A 22,756-nucleotide genomic window follows, 5' to 3' on the forward strand; every position below is an offset into this window, starting at 1 on the left:
ATGATCAGCATAGCCATGGAGAGATTGAGCTGCGGCGGCTCCCCGCTCTGAAATTCAATAAATAGAAAGCTGGCCGTGGTCTCTGAGGCTGTAGGTCTGGCACCTTTGAAATCATTACATTCCATTAAATACTCGTTCATTTATTTACTGCCTGCCTTTCATAATGAAATCAGAAAATGTCCCTTTTCATAGCAATATATTTTGGCCTGAGAACCTGAGCAGTCAATCCCAGGCAGCATTCTTATGCATAGCTGTAGACTTGTAATTAACATACTAGGTTGACAGTGGGATTACTGCGGTGGTTACCTGCTCCAACAACTTTGTCAATGGATATGTTGGTGGCATCCAATTCCTTAGCAAACTCATGAACTGCTTGGGTAGGGTCTTCGTAAGTGTGCGGGTCAACGTAAGTCCTGAGACCTGGAAGTTTTACTGTTTAAGGAAAGGAAGAAAGGCATTTAGGAAGAAAGGCATTTATAAAACCTTTACCGTGTGAATTTATGATAACATTATTGGTTTTTAAAAAAATCCCCATGACATTAAACCGTAATGAAACAGAAAGAGGTACCATAATGAACTTTCTCTATAAAAACACTAGAAGGAAAATGGACATTCAAGGAGGGGGTTCTTGAGGAGAGAAAAATGGTTCAGAATTGAATAGGTCTAGTAATTACTACCAGTAGCAGCAGTGGGTGAATGCCATCACACTATCACACGTTTGTGACTCTGTAAACAGTGCGGTAACCAAATATCTATTATAGTGCCGCATGTGACAATAAAGGAAAGCTTGTGACATACTTTCATAAGGCGGAATAGCTGATGTAATTAGAGGATATAAAACGGCATGTCTTTCATCTGACACTATTCTGCTTTTATTAACAGTCACAATCAAAATTCCCCACTGCATTTATAGATTTACGTTAAGCTGTGAGTTTACGTATACATAATATGGGTATTATATGTATATACTAATACAGTTTAAATTAACTGAAATCTTATTATGCAGCTTTTCAACATGGTTAAAAGCAATATAAGTGCTCTCTATAAGTTTAATAATTGTGGTAAGGAGCTAAATTCCAAACATAAATCATATTTATAGCTTATTAAATATAAACTTTCTTCATAGTATATTTATTTATTGAATTTTTTTGAAGGTGAAAAATTTTCATGATGTTCTGCAATTAAAATAGCACAGACAAAAGATACAGGAGAATCATTTAGGATTTCATATAATATTAATAAAATTCCTATCATTTGGAAATATAATTCATATTTGAAACAATTTGGAATGTTCAAGAAACTAACTTTCTCTGAAAGAAAACTAAATTTTTAAAAAGGAAACCTAAAATCTATTAAAGTACATAAACATGCTCTAACATTAAAGGACACTGTAATTTAACTGCCACAGTATATATACTAATAATATTGATTTTGATTTTAATTTTCATAATGGTGAATAATATTAGTAAAATTATTTTAGCAAGGGACATGGATTCTTTCTTTTTTTTCTATCACTTTTTCCCAGCTTTATTGAAATATAATTGACATAACATTGTGTAGGTTTAAACTGTACAATGTGATCGTTTGATACATATATATATTGTGAAATATTTACCACAATAATATTAAAACATTCCTCATCTCACATTATTACCTTTTTTGTTGTTGTTGTTAGCATGAGAATGTTAAAACTCTACTCTCATAGCAACTTCCTAGTGTACAATACAATAATGTTAACTAGAGTCACCATGCAGCACCTTCGATCCCCAGAAGTTGTTCATCTTCTAACTGAAAGCTTGTACTGTTTGACCAACATCTCCCCATATTCCCCATCCCTCAGCCCCTGGCAACCACCATACTATTTTCTGTTTCTATGAGTTTGATATTTTTATATTCCACATGTGAATTCATAAAGTATTTGTCTTTCTCTCTCTGGCTTATTTCATTTAGCAAAATACCTTCAAGGTCCATCCATGTTGTCACAAATGGTAGGATTTCCTTCTTTTATATGGATAAATAATATTCCATTCTATAAATATACCTCATTTTCTTTATCCATTCATCTGTCAGTAGACACTTAGGTTATTTCCATGTCTTGACTGTTGTGAAAAATGCTATAGTAAACATGGAGGTGCAGATATACCTTTGAGATAGTGATTTCATTTCCTTTCAATATATACCCACCAGTAGGATTGCTGAACCATATTGTAGTTGTATTTTTAATTTTTTGAGAACCCTCTGTACTTTTCCAACATTGGTGATACCAATTTACATTCCCACCAACAGTGCACCAGATCTCCTTTTCTACACATCCTTGTCAGCATTTGTTATCCTTTGTCTTTTTGAGAATAGTCATGCTAACAGATGTGAGACAGTATCTCATTGTGATTTTGATTTGCATATCCCTGATGGTTAGTGGTATAGAGCTCCTTTTTATGTACTTGTTGGCCATTTGTATGTGTTCTTTGGAAAGAATGTCTATTCATGTCTTTTGCCCATTTTCTAATTGGATTGCTTGGGTTTTTGCTGTTGAGTTCCTTATGTATTTTGGGTATTAACCTCTTATCAGATATATGGTTTGCAAATATTTTTACCATTCTATAGATTCCCTTTTCTTTTCCTTAATTGTTTCTTCTGCTGTGCAGAAGATTTTTAGTTTAATGTAGTAATGCTTGTTGATTTTGCATTTGTTGCTGGTGTTTTGGGGTTCATATCCAAAAATATCATTGCTAAGACCTATGTCAATGAGCTTTTTCTCTATTTTTGTTCTAAAATTTTATAAGTTCAGGTCTTATGTTGAAGTCCTTAATTCATTTTGAGTTACATTTTGTGAGTGATGTAAGATGATGGTGTAGTTTCATTCTTTTGCAAATGAATATCCAGTTCTCCCAACATCATTTAGTGAAGAAACTATCATTTCCCTATTGAGTATTCTTTGGCTCCCTAGTTGGCCATATTCATGAGTTTAGTTCTGGGCTCTCAATCCTGCTCCATTGGTCTATGTGTCTGTTTTATGCCAGTACCATACTGTGTTTATTACTATAACTTTGTGATATAATTTGAAATCTGGAAGTGTGATGCCTCCAGCTTTCTAAGATTGCTTTGGCTATTTGAGGTCTTTGTAATTCCATATGAAATTTGGGATAGTTCCTTCTACTTCTCTGAAAAATGCCATTGGAATTTTGGTACAGATTACACTGGATCTATAGATGGTTTAGGTACTGGGGCCATTTTGACAATATTAACTCTTTAGATCCATGAGCATGGGCTATCTTGCGGTTTATTTGTGTCATCTTCAATTTCTTTTTTTTTTTTAACATCTTTATTGAAGTATAATTGCTTTACAAGGTTGTGTTAGTTTTTGTTAATAACAAAGTGAATCAGCTATACATATACATATATCACCATATCTCCTCCCTCTTGTGTCTCTCTCCCACCCTCCTTATCCCACCCCTCTAGGTGGTCACAAAACACTGAGCTGATCTCCCTGTGCTATCCGGCTGCTTCCCACTAGCTATCTATTTTACATTTGGTAGTGTATATATGTCCATGCAACTCTCTCACTTTGTCCCAGCTTACCTTTCCCACTCCCCGTGTCCTCAAGTCCATTCTCTACGTCTGTGTCTTTATTCCTGTCCTGGCCCTAGGTTCTTAAGAACCACTTTTTTTTTTAGATACCATATATATGTGTTAGCTTACAGTATTTGTTTTTCTCTTTCTGACTTACTTCACTCTGTATGACAGTCTCTAGGTCCATCCACCTCACTACAAATAACTCAATTTCATTTCTTTATATGGCAGAGTAATATTCCATTGTATATATGTGCCACATCTTCTTTATCCATTCATCTGTCGATGGACACTTAGGTTGCTTCCATGTCCTGGCTATTGTAAATAGAGCTGCAGTGAACATTGTGGTACATGACTCTTTTTCAATTATGGTTTTCTCAGAGTATATGCCCAAGAGTGGGATTGCTGGGTCGTATGGTAGTTTTATTTTTAGATTTTTAAGGAATCTCCATTCTATTCTCCATAGTGGCTGTATCAATTTACATTCCCACCAACAGTGCAAGGGGGTTCCCTTTTCCCCACAACCTCTCCAGCATTTATTGTTTGTAGATTTTTTGATGATGGCTATTCTGACTGGTGTGAGGTGATACCTCGTTGTAGTTTTGACTTGTATTTCTCTAATGATTAGTGATGTTGAGCATCCTTTCATTTTTGTTGGCAATCTGTATATCTTCTTTGGAGAAATGTCTGTTTAGGGTCTTCTGCCTATTTTTGGAATGGGTTGTTTGTTTTCTTGATATTGAGCTGCATGAGCTTGTAAATTTTGGAGATTAATCCTTTGTCAGTTGCTTCATTTACAAATATTTTCTCCCATTCTAAGGGTTGTCTTTTCGTCTTGTTTACAGTTTCCTTTGCTGTGCAAAAGCTTTTAAGTTTCATTAGGCCCCATTTGTTTACTCTTGTTTTTATTTCTATTTCTCTAGGAGGTGTGTAAAAAAGAATCTTGCTGTGATTTATGTCATAGAGTGTTCTACCTATGTTTTCCTCTAAGAGTTTTATAGTGTCTGGCCTTCCATTTAGGTTTTTAATCCATTTTGAGTTTATTTTTGTGTATGGTGTTAGGGAATGTCCTAATTTCATTCTTTTACATGTAGCTGTCCAGTTTTCCCAGCACCACTTCTTGAAGAGATTATCTTTTCTCCATTGTATATTCTTGCCCCCTTAATCAAAAATAAGGTGACCATATGTGTGTGGGTTTTTCTCTGGGTTTTCTATCCTGTTCCATTGATCTACATTTCTGTTTTTGTGCTGGTACCATACTGTCTTGATTACTGTAACTTTGTAGTATAGTCTGAAGTCAGGGAGCCTGATTCCTACAGCTCCATTTTTCTTTCTCAAGATTGCTTTGGCTATCCGGGGTCTTTTGTGTTTCCATACAAATTGTGAAATTTTTTGTTCTATTTCAGTGAAAAATGCCATTGGCAGTTTGATAGGTATTGCACTGAATCTGTAGATTGCTTTCAGTAGTAGAGTCATTTTCACAATGTTGATTCCTCTGATCCAAGAACATAGTATATCTCTCCATCTGTTTGTATCATCTTTAATTTCTTTCATCAGGGTCTTATAGTTTTCTGCATACAGGTCTTTTGTCTCCTTAGGTAGGTTCATTCCTAGGTATTTTATTCTTTTTGTTGCAATGGCAAATGTGAGTGTTTCCATAATTTCTCTTTCAGATTTTTCATCATTAGTGTATAGGAATGCAAGAGATTTCTTTACATTAATTTTTTATCCTGCTACTTTACCAAATTCATTGATTAGCTCTAATAGTTTTCTGGTAGCCTCTTCAGGATTCTCTATGTATAGTATCATGTCATCTGCAAACAGTGACAGTATTACTTCTTTTCCAATTTGGATTCCTTTTATTTCTTTTTCTTCTCTGATTGCTGTGGCTAAAACTTTCAAAACTATGTTGAATAATAGTGGTGAAAGTGGACGACCTTGTCTTGTGCCTGATCTTAGAGGAAATGGTTTCAGGTTTTCACCATTGAGAACGATGTTGGCTGTGGGATTGTCATATATAGCCTTTATTATGTTGAGGTAAGTTCCCTCTATGCCTACTTTCTGGAGGATTTTTATCATAAATGGGTGTTGAAATTTGTCAGAAGCTTTTTCTGCATCTACTGAGATGATCATATGGGTCTTCTCCTTCAGTTTGTTCATATGGTTTATCACATTGATTGATTTGCATATATTGAAGAATCCTTGCATTCCTAGGATAAGCCCCACTTGATCATGGTGTATGATCCTTTTAATGTGCTTTTGGATTCTGTTTGCTAGTACTTTGTTGAGGATTTTTGCATCTATGTTCATCAGTGATATTGGCCTGTAGTTTTCTTTCTTTGTGACATCTTTGTCTGATTTTGGTATCAGGGTGATGCTGGCCTCGTAGGATGAGTTTGGGTGTGTTCCTCCCTCTGTTATATTTTGGAAGAATTTGTGGAGGATAGGTGTTAGCTCTTCTCTAAATGTTGGACAGAATTTGCCTGTGAATCCATCTGGTCCTGGGCTTTTGTTTGTTGGAAGATTTTCCTTTTTTTTTTTTTTTTTTTTGCGGTACACAGGCCTCTCACTGTTTTGGCCTCTCCCGTTGCGGAGCACAGGCTCCAGACGTGCAGGCTCAGTGGCCATGGTTCATGGGCCCAGCCTCTCCACGGCATGTGGGATCTTCCTGGACCAGTGCATGAACCCATGTCCCCTGCATTAGCAGGCGAACTCTCAACAACTGCACCACCAGGGAGGCCGTGTTGGAAGATTTTTAATCACACTTTCAATTTCAGTGCTTGTGATTGGTCTGTTTATATTTTCTATTTCTTCCTGGTTCAGTCTCAGAAGGTTGTGCTTTTCTATGAATTTGTCCATTTCTTCCAGGTTGTCCATTTTATTGGCATACAGTTGCTTGTAGTAATCTCTCAAGATTCTTTGTATTTCTGCAGTGTCAGTTGTTACTTCTTTTTCATTTCTAATTCTGTTGGTTTGAGTTTTCTTTCATTTTTTCTGGATGAGTCTGGCTAGTAGTTTATCAATTTTGTTTATCTTCTCAAAGAACCGATTTTAGTTTTATTGATCTTTGTTATTGTTGCCTTCATTTCATTTCATTGATTTCTGATCTGATCTTCATGATTTCTTTCCTTCTGCTAACTCTGGGGTTTTCTTGCTCTTTCTCTAATCACTCTCGGTGTAAAGTTAAGTTGTTTTTTTGAGATTTTTATTGCTTCTTGAAGTAGGATTGCATTGCTATAAACTGCCTTCTTAGAACTTCTTTGCTGCATCGCATAGGTTTTGGGTCGTCTTTTCATTGTCATTTATTTCTAGGTATTTTTGAATTTTCTCTTTGATTTCTTCGGTGATCTCTTGGTTGATTAGTAGTGTATTGTTTAGTCTCCATGTGTTTGTATTTTTTACAGATTTTTTCCAGTAATTCATATCTAGTCTCATTGTGTTGCAGTTGGAAAAGATACTTGATATGATTTCAACTTTCTTAAATTCACCAAGGCTTGATTTGTGACTCAAGATATGATTTATCCTGGAGAATGTTCCATGAGCACTTGAAAAGAAAGTGTATTCTGGTGTTTTTGGATGGAGTGTCCTATAAATATCAATTAAGTCCATCTTGTTTAATGTATCATTTAAAGCTTGTGTTTCCTTATTCATTTTTATTTTGGATGATCTCTCCATTGGCGAAAATGGTGTGTTAAAGTCCCCTACTATGATTGTGTTACTGTTGATTTCCCCTTTTATGGCTTCCAGCATTTGCCTTATGTATTGAGGTTCTCCTATGTTGGTTCATAAATATTTACGATTGTTATATCTTCTTCTTGGATTGATCCCTTGATCATTATGTAGTGTCCTTCTTTGTCTTTTGTAATAGTTTTTATTTTAAAGTCTGTTTTGTGTGATATGAGAATTGCTACTCCAGCTTTCTTTTGATTTCCATTTGCAAGGAGTATCTTTTACCAACCCCTCACTTTCAGTCTGTATGCGTCCCTAGGTCTGAATTGGGTCTCTTGTAGACAGGATATGTACGGATTTTGTTTTTGTATCCTTTCAGCCAGTGTATGTCTTTTGGTTGGAGCATTTAATCTGTTTACATTTAAGGTAGTTATTGATATGTATGTTCCTATTACCATTTTCTTAATTGTTTTGGGTTTGTTATTTCAGGTCTTTTCCTTCTCTTGTGTTTCCTGCCTAGAGAAGTTCCTTTGGCATTTGTTGTAAAGCTGGTTTGGTGGTGCTGAATTCTCATAGCTTTTGCTTGTCTGTGAAGGTTTTAATTTCTCTGTCAAATCTGAATGAGATCCTTGCTGGGTAGAGTAAGCTTGGTTTTAGTTTTTTCCCTTTCATCACTTTAAATATGTCTTGCCACTCCTTTCTGGCTTGCAGAGTTTCTGCTGAAAAATCAGCTATTAACCTTATGGGGATTCCCTTGTATGTTATTTGTTGCTTTTAATATTTTTTCTTTGTATTTAATTATCATAGTTTGATTAATATGTGTTGGCATGTTTCTCCTTGGATTTATCCTGTATGGGACTCTGCATTTCTTAGACTTGACTGACTATTTCCTTTCCCATATTAGGGAAGTTTTCAACTATAATCTCTTCAAATATTTTCTCAGTCCCATTCTCTTCTCTTCTTCTTCTGGGACCCCTGTAATTCGAATGTTAGTGCGTTTAATGTTGTCCCAGAGGTCTCTGAGACTGTCCTCAATTCTTTTCATTCTTTTTTCTTTATTCTGCTCTGTGGTAGTTATTTCCACTCTTTTATCTTCCAGGTCACGTATCCGTTCTTCTGCCTCAGTTATTCTGCTATTGATTCCTTCCAGAGAATTTTTAATTTCATTTTTTGTGTTGTTCATCATTGCTTGTTTGTTCTTTAGTTCTTCTAGGTCCTTGTTAAACGTTTCTTGTATTTTCTCCACTCTATTTCCAAGATTTTGGATCATCTTTTCTAACATTACTCTGAATTCTTTTTCAGGTAGACTGCCTATTTCCTCTTCATTTATTTGGTCTGGTGGTTTTTTACCTTGCTCCTTCATCTGCTGTGTGTTTTTCTGTCTTCTCATTTTGCCTAACTTACAGTGTTTGGGGTCTCCTTTTTGCAGGCTGCAGGTTCATAGTTCCCGTTGTTTTTGGTGTCTTCCCCCAGTGGCTAAGGTTTGTTCAGTGGGTTGTGTAGGCTTCCTGGTGGAGGGGACTAATGCCTGTGTTCTGGTGGTAGAGGCTGGATCTTGTCTTTCTGGTGGGAAGGTCCATGTCTGGTGGTGTGTTTTGGGGTGTCTGTGGACTTATTATGATTTTAGGCAGCCTCTCTGCTAATGGGTGGGGTTGTGTTCCTGTCTTGCTAGTTGTTTGGCATATGGTGTCCAGCACTGTAGCTTGCTGGTCGTTGAGTAGAGCTGGGTCTTAGCATTGAGATGGAAGTCTCTGTGAGAGCTTTTGGCATTTGATATTACTTGGAGCCGGGAGCTCTCTGGTGGACCAATGTCCTGAACTCGGCTCTCCCACCTCAGAGGCAGAGACCTGACACCCGGCCGGAGCACTAAGACCCTGTCAGCCACATGGCTAAATAAAACTTTCTTGGCCTTTCACAGGTAACCTGACTCGGACAGAATGAATAGAAATGGGTAGGTGGAACTCGTAGAGTCGCTGGCACCTCCAATGCGTCCACTCTGGGCAGCTCCTCCCGGATAGCTGCCTGTGACTTACACAGGATCCCCAGTTGGGACATGGATTCTTAATGGTGATATATTTTTTCATTTGGTACACTATATTATTGAAGGTGTTTTTAATATCCTAAAATAACAAATAAAATCAGACATTATCTTTTTCTGATATCACTTTTTTAAAAAATGTATTTATTTATTTTTGGCTGCGTTGGGTCTTCATTTTTGCATGCAGGCTTTACCTAGTTGCGGGGAGTGGGGGTTACTTTTTGTTGCCGGGTGTGGGCTTCTCATTGTGGTGGCTTCTCTTGTTGCAGAGAGCAGGCTCTAGGGCACGCAGGCTCAGTATATGTGGCACATGGGCTTAGCTGCTCTGCAACATGCGGATCTTCCCAGACCAGGGCTTGAACCCATGTCCCCTGCATTGGCAGGCAGATTCTCAACCACTGCGCCACCAGGGAAGTCTCTGATATCACTTTTTAATAGAAGAATCTTACTGGCAAAATTGCAGCTGAACATTCTGGAATTACTGAAGATTCTTTGAGCCAGTTTTGTATAATAGTTCATATGAAATAGATGTAGGGATTGTGATGACAGCAATTGTTCCTAAGAGCCTTCATCACAATGGACATTTGGCCAATGAGTCCAGGATTTCAGAGTCTGGGCTAAGACATGATTAGTTTGTTGATCTACAGGGTGACTTTGTGAATCTCATGTTACCTCACATAATAATTTATGTTCCTGGGAAGCTTCCATAGAGGTTTTGAGTAAAAAAATATAGGCATAAGAATAAATGGATTATGAAAGATGGGAAGTAAAGACTATTTTCCTTAGCTACTTCTTCAGATGGTTTTTTTTTTTTTTTTTTTCGGTACGCGGGCCTCTCACTGTTGTGGCCTCTCCCGTTGCGGAGCACAGGCTCTGGACGCACAGACTCAGTGGCCATGGCTCACGGGCCTAGCCAGTCCGCGGCATGTGGGATCTTCCGGGACAGGGGCACGAACCCATGTCCCCTGCATCAGCAGGCGGACCCTCAACCACTGCGCCACCAGGGAAGCCCTCTTCAGATGATTTTGAGACAGCAAAATGGGAGTGGGAGGTGAGGGAGCACATGGAAAATGTAGGAGAAGATAGGTCAGTGCCACTCCTCCCTCTGCCTAGTGTTGACCCTGACACTGCAAAAGACTGGCCACTCTCCATCCAGAGGCAGAGTGTAGATAATTTGAGATGACACCCATATCTAGGGAGTCAACATCCACCGAAATGGGGAAATAGTAAGTTTTTTGCCCTTTCTTTGGGCAAACTGTGAGTGGAGTAGCTTTTGAAGAACTCTACTTTTCTAGTTCTTCCACTTTGAATAGCGCAGCACAAAGAATCTGCTAAGCATCAGAGAAAGAAAGCTCTGGAAAACTTGCTCTTCAAGTGCCTAGCATTGAGTGCCTGTTATTGTAGTTAGTGCCCAGTAAATGACAGAGACTATGGCCATTATCAGTATCTTCATGTTAAGAATGCTTATTCACAAATATGAATATCACTGAGGTTTCCCAGAGACAGAATTTGGGCTTAGAAATGCCCGTTTCTTTGGAGCTCATGCATCAGTTTGCATGCTTCTGCTGTTTATTATAAACATCATTTCTTTCTATAAACACAGTCAGTCTTTAGTACAGTGGTCTACTATAATTTATTACCACACTAAAACTATTTCTACATTATCAGTACTAAAACACTTTACTGTTGAAACAAGAAACAGATTAAGGAAAGCTATCATACTTTTCTTGCTTTGGGGTAAGGAAAACAGTAAAAGTAACCATAGATTTAATAAAAGACGTTAGGAAATGAAGTCTTCTCAGAATCTTTTTGTTTAGTCAATTTGGTTACATTTTAAAGAAGACAGTCAAATGGAGGCTAGAATATGTGATCATCCAATTTTGATTTTCCACTAGTCATAGTAAAGTCAGGAAATAGTAAGTTAAGAAAATCTAGCATTCCTTTCCAAGGGAAAAAATAGCACTTTTAAAAATAAGGTGAAAATGAAATTTTTTTCCTGGTAAACAATCACAAATATTTTACCTTGCTGAACTTAAGGAAATCAATTTGGGAGAGACTTACTGGCAAAATAGTGGTATGGGGTTAAGAGATACGAATTACTACATATAAACTAGATAAGCAACAGATATACTGTTATCGCACAGGGAATTATAGCCATTATCTTGTAATAATTTTTAATGGCATATAATCTGTAAAAATCCTGAATCACTATGCTATACATCTGAAACCAATATAATATTGTAAATCAACTATACTTAAATTAAAAAAAGGAATTGACAAAGAAGATTATAAAATGAGTTGTTAGGAACAATGTCTCAAACATTTTAAATAAGTGCTGGCTTCAAACAGCCTTGAAAGTGTGCTTTAGAGTGACCATTCCGTTCCTGTCAGCCCTAGAGAGTATATGTATTACTAACTAATCTAAAAATTAAATAGTCATTCCCAAATAAAATCAATCAATTCATTGTGATTGATTAAAGTTAAGTAAATTGCTTTTCTATCTGCATGACATTTAGGGAAACAATACAAGTATAAACACACGCACACATCTCCAAGAAAAATGGCCTGTTCACTGTGGGAGCTTTGACTGCTGATTTTTAACTGCTGTCCCCAGAGGTTCCAGGAATCAGGTGATTCAGGATGCAAGCACATAATCCCTTCACACCAATAATTAAGAGCAACACACAGAGTAACTGGGCTGTGTCAAGAAAACCAGATAATAAACACATGCACACGTGTTAAGCTGCACTACTTTACAGCTCATTCTGTGCAAACACAGTAATTTACATTTCCATTTTACCAGCATGAGTTGCCCTAAGGATAGCAAAAAAGTAAAAAGGCCCGGCCAGAGAGGGCAAGGGGACAGGATCTTAGGAGGTGAAACACATTTCTTTCCTTTTGAAGCAATATTATAGGATTTGTAACAAGGCTGGAGGGAATAGTTCATAGCTAGAGCTTTTCAAAGTAATACAAAATAAATGGTCTGAAGTAAACCAGCTGTAGCATTAAGACGCAGAAAGTTTATGACATGCATATACTTTATGCCCTTGCAGCTAGGATAAAACACATTTCTTTTTTGTTTGGCTATCATAAGGATATTATACATTTGAAGAAAATTAAAGTTTCAACAAACTCCACCATAAAAAGCAACAGCTAAAGCAGATTGAAGTGATAGAGAAACCTGCTTACAAGTGGCACACAGAAATTTATCAGTGCTGCAAGTTCATGAGGTGTATAATTCCTGTATAAAGAACCAAATCAATATGGTCTTGCCCTAAAGACAATATTTATATCGATTGTCCAACTCAGATTAAGAACAACTTAATCCACAGGAATGCAACTACTCTGACTAATTTATGCATGGTGAATGTGACTCAGTGTTTTGTGGGATTGTGAAGAAAAAGCTAGATAAATATCCTGTGATTTGTTCATGCACTCTTTTAAGACTTTTGAGTTGGTAACCTAACTAATCTGGAATGAGATATTGATATTAGGAAGGTGACACTTGGGCTTTTTTGTGAATTATTCTACAATGACTTCAATGAGATGGACGAAACAAACAGTGCTCTCTGCAACCTCTGCCATTCTGTCCATCCTACTTCAATTTACATTTTGGAAAACTTTTTTTTTTTCAATCTACTATATTCCTCCTACATGGTAGCAACAGGTCATCAAGTTTTTACTGTCAAGCTACAACTTTTAGATGGAAAGCCAATTACTGATACAAAGTATGTTGAACTGAAAGTTATTTTCAGAAAGCAAAGTGAAAGCCAAAGAAACTAATGCTTACAAGACTATATTAATTACATTGAGATTATTTGAGAGCATATAGGCATGAGTATGGTCTCTGTACTAATTTCCATGAGAACATGCTACTCCCTTTAAGGCTGATGATTAGTAATTGCCACAATAACCAGCCATAGTTTGGAAAAGCAAAACACCTGGAATGATTTGTTTCACCAGAAGAAAAAAAAATGAGTCTTTTTATTAGATATAAACACTTGGTTTCTTAAAAGAGTATTTCTTTCAGAGAAATATTAAAAAGAGACTAAATTAATTGGTATTAAAATAAGGGGCAAAAGCCCTGACATTCCTACCAGTTGGATATCATGTACCTCCAAAATAAACAGTTTATTCTAAAGGCTCTCCCCTGGTTGGTTGACAAAGTGGAATAAGCCGTTTCACATAAACAGAGGTTGTTTATATTTACTTGGCAGTTAGGAAAGGGAAAAGGCTCCTATTTAGATTTTAGCAAATAGTTAGTAATAAGGAAATTGAAGATATGCTTTGCCTTTCAGCCATGCGGAGCCGACTATAGTATCTACTTCCCATCATGTGCATTATTTGAATATAAACCACCAGTTACCCTTCACGTTAGCTTAAGTATGCTGAAATGCAGCCATGTAAAAATTACTTAATGCAGAGCCGTGGATTCCCTTCTCTGTTTAAAATAAATTTGACTTGCTCGATTTTCCCATAAAACTACTTTTGAATTCTCTTTGTCAGGGGGGAAGTTATCCAATTACAAATCAACAACTGCTAAAGCTGAAATTGGTAAAGCCAAAACGGCAGCAAATAGTTTAGAAACTTACAATGTCCATTCCCAAAATGAAGTCTTTTTTCATCCGCACCATGTTTTGACTTGTTATAGCCACAGAACCTAGAGGTAAATCAAAGGAAGAGAACACAGAAAGAAAATATACTTAAAACAATTATGTATGTTCAGAATGTGCAAAGCACAAAAAATAAAGCATTTTGCACAAACAATTAAATGCTTTAGTGAAAGTTTAATGACTTCATATTTTCTAAATCCTCTAGAGAAAGCCTCTTTCTCTGGGGACCCTGGAGAGCTGCCTAATGAGGAGATATGGAGAGATGCTACCCCACTGTGCAGACCCCTTCAGTTCAGTTTTTATAATGGCCCTAGAAAGTGTTTATAGTATTTTTTTTAAAAAACGACTGCTGTTAGAATGAATGAAGGGTAAAGTTTCCATTGTTAGTGATTAGTGCTGTGCAGTGTTACCAGTGTTCTGGGTGAGAAAGTGTAAGGGAAATCTGGGGTGTATTTGATACACCCCAGATAAGGGATAATTGAAAAAAGAAAGTAAAAACCAAGAGTGAGGTCAAAAGAAGTGGTGGGTGTTGGAGACTGGGGCAAGAATTTAATGAAAAAAAGAAACTCAAAACTAAAGATGGAGAATCAAAAGAAAGGGAGGAAAAAAAAGAAATATCTACAATACAAGTGGAGACATTCTTATTGTTAAAATATTTTATTGACCACACTTTTCAGATTTTAGTGGCAATTGAGGGGAGCAAGCAATGCAATAATGAAAGTAAGTCATAAAACAGACTGTGAACTCACCTCCCAATCAAAATGTAGGTGACGACTGCGAGGAGAATAATTGCTACTGCCGCTGAAATGGCAATCATTACCACTTGGCTATTTTCCCCGGAAATGGAGAAAGCTGTGAGGTTGGAGAGCAAAAATAAGAAACGACCAGGCATTAACACATCATAACTAACATCTACGTGAAAATGTTTATAAATTAAGTCCTATTTATTTTGCTTTTACCTAAAATATGGTTTGTTGTCTGATACAATGTAAAAAGAATTCTTCACTGAGTGTAAAAAATAGACATTTTGTATAATTTTACTTGAAATTTCTGATTAATAAGATTAAATACTCTGCTTTCACTGACATCAATCAAAACTATTTGGGCATCTACTGCATAAAATATGCTGGACTGGTTTTCTCTATACTCATTGGCAAGAAACTCATCAAATAAACAATAATTATCAGAGAAATATAGGGAATAGGTAAGATTTCCCAGAACGAAACTATAAAAGCGTTCTCATTAGCTTGTTTAGTCTCCAGTATCTGTATTTATTTAAAAGGTGGTATCATACCTGTCCTATGTACCTCAACACATGTTACCAACAAATTGTTCCTGTCCCTGTATTTCCTACCTTTGTAGATGGCCCATCATTCATTCACTCACCAACATGAGGTATTGGCAAAAATTGTCCAGGAGCCAAATCTGGCCTGCCATCAGTTTTTGTATAGCTCAGAGGCTTAGAAAAATTTACATTTTTTTAATGGTTGCAAAAAGTCAAAAGAAGATTCTGTGATATATGAAAATTATATAAAATTTAAATTTTTGTGTCTATAAATAAAATTACATTGGAACACAGCCACATTCATTTATTTGTACATTGTCTATGGCTGCTTTTATGCTACAATTAGCCAAGTTAGGTAGGAGCAACAGAGACTGTATGTACACAAAGCCTAAAATATTTATTCTCTAGCCCCTTACAGAAAATGTTTACTGACCCTTGACCTAAACCAATGATTCTCTAACTTTAATGTTCACATAAATCATTTGAGGACCTTTTGGAAAAAGCAGTTTCTGATTCAGTCAGTCTGGAGTGGGGACTGAGACTGTGCATATCTTATGAGCCCTCAGTGATGCTGATGCTGCCGATTGCAGACTACAACCTTTTGAGTAGCAAAGATGTAGACCATAAATATAAAGTCACCTTGTCCTCTCCCTCTCCTGATTTTTCTATACCCAATTAATCACCAAACTCTTTTAAATATTTTAGTTTCTGTCTTCACTTCTCTCCTGGATTACAGTAAGAAATTCCCAATGGATCTCTACTTGCAGGCCTTTCCTATCTTCTACCTGGCCACCAGAGTATTCCTTCTAAGCCATGAGTTTGATTATGTCATTCTCATGCAGGGCTCTCCATCACTTTCTGGATAAAATGCATGTAAAACCATTTAGGATCTGTTCTCTGCCTAAATCCCCAGGCTCACCTGCTAACAAAATCCATAAGCATTCTAATCTCTACACTCTCTAAAATATACTCAGTTCCTGGAACATTCCCTCTCATGCACTCATACTTTAATATTTATAGTTTTTGTAGTAAATGCTGATTAAACAAATGAATCAGTGCTGTATCAAAAGAAAAGCTCAGAAGAGAAGGTTTAGTTATACTATCAGCTCTTCAGAAGCCAATATCACATCTTGAACCTGATGAAAAATCTAAGGTTGGAAGTTTTTCTCTAAGATAATGCAGTTTAGGGAATAAATGATGTAAATAAAGAAACATGGCAGATAGGCTGTTAAAAGTTTTCTAAGCATCTGAAAAAAGAACTCAGAGTGTGGCAGGATGGTATACTCATAATATAAACTGTTGCAAGCACTTTATTCTTTACTATCAGAAAACTATTGTTTACGCCACGTGGCAGTCGTGGGAGTGCCTGTTAGGATCTCCCTACTGCCAAGCCTGCAGTGGGCAGACAGCTCGCAGCTGCTGCACCTTCAGGATCCACTGCAGCCACGCTCTCCTCAATGACAAAACATGGCAAGGGGACTGCAGCCAGGCCATTTCTGCCCAATGCAGCGGTCCTGTAAGGGCAATCTTCATGCTGAGGCTCCCCGTTGGTTTGGTGAGACCCTCACAGCTGCATTGCTCTCTGAGAGTCCCCCTTCTTAACCCTCTGCCTTCTCTCTGTCTTCATACATGGCTGACCTACATCTCAGTCTCAGGCTCTGCTTGGCCATTTCTCTTCCTCCCCTTTTACCTTTTATCTGTATCCCCACACTCCCTGAAGCTCACACAATTCCACCTTAATATCTGCTTCACAGAAGACATGGACTGATACATTCCTCTCCACTGGCTATAGATCTGTGAATCATTTGTAAATAACTTAACCTTGTAATTCAACAATGCTCCATGAACATATAATAATCACTTTATCTCATGCTTTTCACTTTGCATAGTGTAGCAACTTATAAAGAGCAGCAAGTTCTGAATTCGCTGGTAAATTTTAGCCAGTTTGTAAAATAAATGTCAGTGAAACTGGTAGAGGAAACATGATAGAAAAAAGAAGAATTCTCTATTTCTTTTCTTGTCAAAGACAGGATTAAACTAGACCTCTCTACAATTTCCTCTAGCTCTAGATATCTATGAATCCCAGAGACTATCTAAAAGCACATAACCAAATCAGATCATTTTTGGTTACTGAATTGGCAAACATTTGAATGAATAGTATTGATTAAATTGTGTGTTATACAGTTGTCTAATAATTTTATGTGGCATACTGGCAAAAACTGATACCTATTATGTCAGGAATTCAGTTTGAATATGTTTTCCCACAAGCACACTGCTCCCCCTGGCTCTAGTCTCTTCCCATTTTTGTCCATCCTACACATGCTGTCCACTCTGCCTAAAGCAGACTGGCAAGGAGCTCGTTCTCGTGAACCAGAATGACTGGCTTTGTACCAATCTGCTGTGTGACATAATAATATGATTGTTGTGAGGATTAAAGGAGTTAATACAAGTTAAACACCTAGAACAGTGCTAAACGTGCAATAAGGGTTTAATAAATGTTATATATTTTTATTATTTCATTTTCCCGGTAAAGAATTGGCAAAAGTACTCCATATCCCACAAAATTACATATGAATATCTAATCTTGGTATATAAAGTTCTCTATATAATGATTCTATTCTACCTTTGTCAGCCTTTCTTAATGTCCCCTAAAAATAGGGTCCAAGAGATTAAAGTTGCTGCATACCCATTCATTAAAAACAACAAAAAGGCAGTATGAAACATTTAGGAGTGCTGACTAAATTGTCCCTGAGCTAATCTTCTTGAATAGTAATATCCAGTAGAATCCTCCATTTCCAGATCTCAGCTTTATCCCACATACTTTTGCTCTGGAAATTCCTTGGATGTTCAAATTATGTACGATTTATTTAAACACAAAACAAACACACACACACACAGACACACAGACATACACACACACCCCGAGTGCTTACTATACTATTATACCAGGTAATATTTTAAGCACTTTACAAACAACAATTAATTTAATCAACATAAAAACCCTATTGAGTCATGCACGATGATCTTTCCCAATTTACAGACAGGGAAGCTGAGGCAGTGAAAGTTGAAGCAGCTTGTCGAGGTCATCCCAATACATGGCAGCTCCCTTTAGGGTTCTTTCTCTAACTCCTACATTGTGCCTGCCTTTCTCAGGCACAAAGCACACACCCTGGATTCAGTTTCTGCCCACTGAGGCTTTCCAGACAGATGGACTGCCTGTTTTCCCAAACATGTCACACTGTTTCTTAAAGTCTGGGACTTCTTGCTTTGGTGGATGTCACCTTTGTTCTAGGAAGGTCCTTTTACTCATATACACTCTATGCTTTCTGTGGGACTTTTAGCATGACCTTTTTTTTTTTATTAATATGCAATAGCAGCACTGGATCAGTACTCCAAAATCTGGAGGCTCACTGACTCCACTTACTAGTTCTGCAATCTCAGAAAAAACATAAAACTCTGTGTCCTAGACCATGGCTAAAAGGAAATCATAGCATCTTAATAGCTTATAGAACAGGATCAAATGAAATGTTTACGCAAATGCTTTTCATACTGTCACAAAAATACATGGGTTCTAAAATCAGATCGATCATTTACCAATTGTATAACTTTAGAAATCTTACTTAACCTCCCTATGCCTCAGTTTCCTCTTCTGTAAAGTGATGATAATAAATGTAAAGCACTGACACATAAATAGTAAGAAACTTTCAAGCACTTAGGAAAATATATAATCCACTATGCCTCTATATTGTTACTGTAAACAAGATCAAAAAATACTAATTAAATTCCAGGTAGAAATACACTATTTTCTACTAAGAAACATTTATATGTGTTATGAATAAAACTTTATAATTAAAAAATAATAAAAACTAGAATAAGCAGCAAACCGTTAAAGAAATCCAAACATGAGCCTTTTTTTAATATCTTTTAAATATCAATCTATAACAAATAAGACTTTTAAATCCTTAGAGTTTTTATGAATATATCATTTTGATTTATAAAAACGGAGAGTTTTGATTTTTATCTTTTTTCCCCTTAAGACAAAAGGTAATTTTTAAACCTATATTTACTTATATTTAAAGTCTGGAAGAATTCTATGGTAAAGCAGTAAGAGTAAACTGATTTAAAAAAAAAAAATCAAACTGTGCAACTCAAAGATTTTTATAAAAGGAGAGGAGGGATATTAAAAAAGTTCCCTTTCTCTCTATGCTTTTTTCATCTGCTCTATCAATCAATGGAAATACAGCAAATATAAAACTTATTTGAAAAAGTCCTAAGACCCTGAAGTTTTCAAATGGGCTATTTCTTAAACCTCAGACACTGAAGTCTCATTAGATGATCATGCATAACACTACCACAACTATATCTGTGGTAAATCTGGAATCACATTAAAATTTTAGAATTTGTTGTTGTTGTTGCAAATTTATTTATCAGATAGGGTTAAGTGCTAATTAAGAACAAGAGAGGTTAGACTGATATTCCAAAATATGCATCAATATAATACATATTTATCTAATGGTGTTCTGCCCCTCTTGCCCCCCAATATGCCTAATTTCTACCACATGACATAATAAACATTTGATTTTTATATCTCTGTGATTTGTGATCTCTCTTGCTACAGCAAATCTAGGTTTTGTTGTTAATTCCAATAACTATTTAAAAGTTTGAAAAAATTCAATTTATAATCATTTCAAAACAAAGAACTTTCTTTGCTCCACTTAAAGTTTACAAAAAGAGTTAGAATTACAAATGTTAAATTGCAATTATATTTTGTTATTGTGTCATCTAAAATTTTTAATTTGTTTTAAACCTTGTTCACATGGATTTCCATGGTATTTTGCAGCATTTTGTTTCTAATGTCCTCAAAGAGTGATTTCTCCATATTCATTCCATCACAGGAGGATTAGGAGAGGTCTTGGAGTACAGTCTCCACATCTGAGACTTGAATCCCCTTCGATATCCAAGGGGGAATGGTTCTAGGACCCCCTACAGATATCAAAATCTGAGGATGCTCAAGTCCCTTACATAAAGTGGTGTAGTATTTGCATATAACCTAAGCACATCCTGCCCTATAATTTAAACCATCTCTAGATTACTTACAACACCTAATACAACTTAATGCTATGTAAATAGTTGCTGGATTGCCACAAACTAAAGCTGTGCTTTCTGGAATTTTTTTGTATATATTATATCTATATAATATACATTAAATTTTATTGAAGTATACTTGATTTACAATGTATTAATTTCTGCTGTACAGCAAAGTGACTCAGTTATACATATATAGATTATTTCTCAAATTCTGTCGTATTCTTTTCCATTATGGGTTATCACAGGATATTAGATATAGTTTTGTATATTTTTGATCCAAGGTTGGTTGGATCTGTGGATGTGGAACCTGTGGATCTGGAGGGCCAAGTGTGTAGATTTATGTTTTTGAGGATGGCAGCTCTCCTTTGAGTAGAAGAATTGTCATGCTTCAGCTGTGAGATAATAATTTCTAACACTAGATTCTTACACCCTGTAGAAGGTAGAGCTTGTTATTGTAAACAGCATTTCTAATTGTTTGACAAAAAGTGTGCCATAAAATATTTACTTTACCATATTAACTTAAACAACTTTTATAATTTTTGTTAATCTTGAATGTTTCTATGAGGGATGAAATTTGGGCATAAAATATTACCATACCAATAACAATGTGATTTTATACCATGAATAAAATATTTAGAAAATAGGAAATATAGATGCCAGGGAGAAATGGCAAATTGGAACTGTCAAAAGAGATTACTGTGTGTCCTTTCGGTAGAATGCTAGGCATTGTCAGACTCTCCCTGGATAATCTGTTTCTAAAGCGTGTTCATCTTTGATTGTCTTCCTGGCCTGTTTTGCAACTATGAAGTTAGTTGTAGACAATGAATAGTTATATATGTGATTTTTCTCATTACAACTAGAATGATATATTCACTAGAGATATGACTGTTTTATGTGCATTAGAAAAGATGAGCCCAATCATTATAGTTATTGCCTTATAGTATATTAACCAGTTTTGGACAGATTAACCAATTTGTTTAAGTACTCCTGATTGTCTACACACTCATACACACAGACACAACATATACAAATATGTATGTATATGTGTATATGTATCTGTTCTTCAAATTTCTCTTTAAATCAGTTTACTCTCTTACTAGTCTCTTCATTAATTAATAAGTTAAATAAAATCTTTAATTTGTGTTCACTTTATATTAATATCATAGCCATGATTTTCCCTTTTGAAACTTATATTTTAGCAGAGGGGTTTTCTAATATGAAGTGAATGCATTTAAAGAAAATCAGAATGTTACTGGGAAAATGTTTGCCAATTTTAGATAAATTTAGTGTCAGACACACAGGACCAACCAAATTACCTGTGAATGTGAATGAGGTGATGAATCAGGTTTAGAAAATCCTTAACCTCCAAGTAATACAAGATTAAATGTGTTAAGGATTAAAACAATATTAAGTTCCTCATGGATCATCACATTTCTTCTTTTGTAGTTCATTGAACCATACAATGAACCTGAAATATCTGAATTAACAGGTACTAGAAGTTAAAATGTTATCATATTAAATAATGACCCTCAAAGGAATTTATGGCCAATAGAAGATCAGAAGCATTCCAGGCATTAGAATATGTTCGATTTGTAAAAGAGAAACACACACACACACACACACACACACACACACACACACACACACACAGATGTACATTTACACAAACACAAGTAAACAGACCCAATGCTATGCAAAATTGTTAAATGTCCCCCAAGCAATATACTTTCAGTGTATCACATTTAGCTAAAACTTAGAGTGAGAATGAATTATCAGACACCCTTGCAACAGCCCTTTCCCCCATACACTATATTGAAAAAATACGTACAGTCTGGGCTAGTTTCGAACTCAAACTTGCGACTGTTGGTCCCAAATCCAGCTGCGGTCCGGGCTCGGATTTGGAATACATACGTAGTATCAGGCTTGAGGCTACTGATGGTAACATTTGTGCCTCTTGCCCTGAGAATTGTATAACTTGTCTCTTGTTCCTGCTTTGAGGTAAGAAAAATCATGTTAAAATCGAATCTTCCTAATGCTGTCAAATGGTAAAAAGGTGAACCACTCAAAACCAATTCTTTCAAATTTTTAACACAGCTCATAGGACAGATAAAAGAGATGACAATCATTTAACTTTCTGAATGTAATAGAGGCTTTTTTTTTTTTTTTTTGCGGTACATGGGCCTCTCACTGCTGTGGCCTCTCTCATTGCGGAGCACAGGCTCCGGACGCGCAGGCTCAGCGGCCATGACTCACGGGCCCAGCCGCTCCGCAGCATGTGGGATCCTCCCGGACCGGGGCACGAACCCGTGTCCCCTGCATCGGCAGGCGGACTCTCAACCACTGCGCCACTAGGGAAGCCCTAATAGAGGCATTTTTAAGCAAAAAAAATATTTACAAAATTTCCCAACTTGGATAAAATAATTTGTTCCCTGCACATAATGCAGGAAAATTTAGTTTTCATTTTTACCAATTACTGAATATGTGGATGAAAAT

General features: G+C 36.3%; 1 protein-coding gene across 1 annotated transcript in view; it reads right to left on the reverse strand.

Moving 5' to 3' along the window:
* The window catches only part of EPHA3 (EPH receptor A3), a 374,642-nt gene that overhangs the window by 57,555 nt on the left and 294,331 nt on the right, over positions 1-22,756 (reverse strand). The window contains exons 7-10 of the mRNA XM_019922227.3: positions 22,092-22,254; positions 14,640-14,742; positions 13,870-13,937; positions 307-432 (exon numbers count right to left, since the gene is read on the reverse strand). Of these exons, the coding sequence (XP_019777786.1) occupies positions 307-432; positions 13,870-13,937; positions 14,640-14,742; positions 22,092-22,254 (460 nt within the window). The remainder of the gene's footprint in view (positions 1-306; positions 433-13,869; positions 13,938-14,639; positions 14,743-22,091; positions 22,255-22,756) is intronic.

Source organism: Tursiops truncatus, chromosome 4, assembly GCF_011762595.2.
Source record: "Tursiops truncatus isolate mTurTru1 chromosome 4, mTurTru1.mat.Y, whole genome shotgun sequence".
In the NCBI taxonomy this organism is placed as follows: Eukaryota; Metazoa; Chordata; class Mammalia; order Artiodactyla; family Delphinidae; genus Tursiops; species Tursiops truncatus.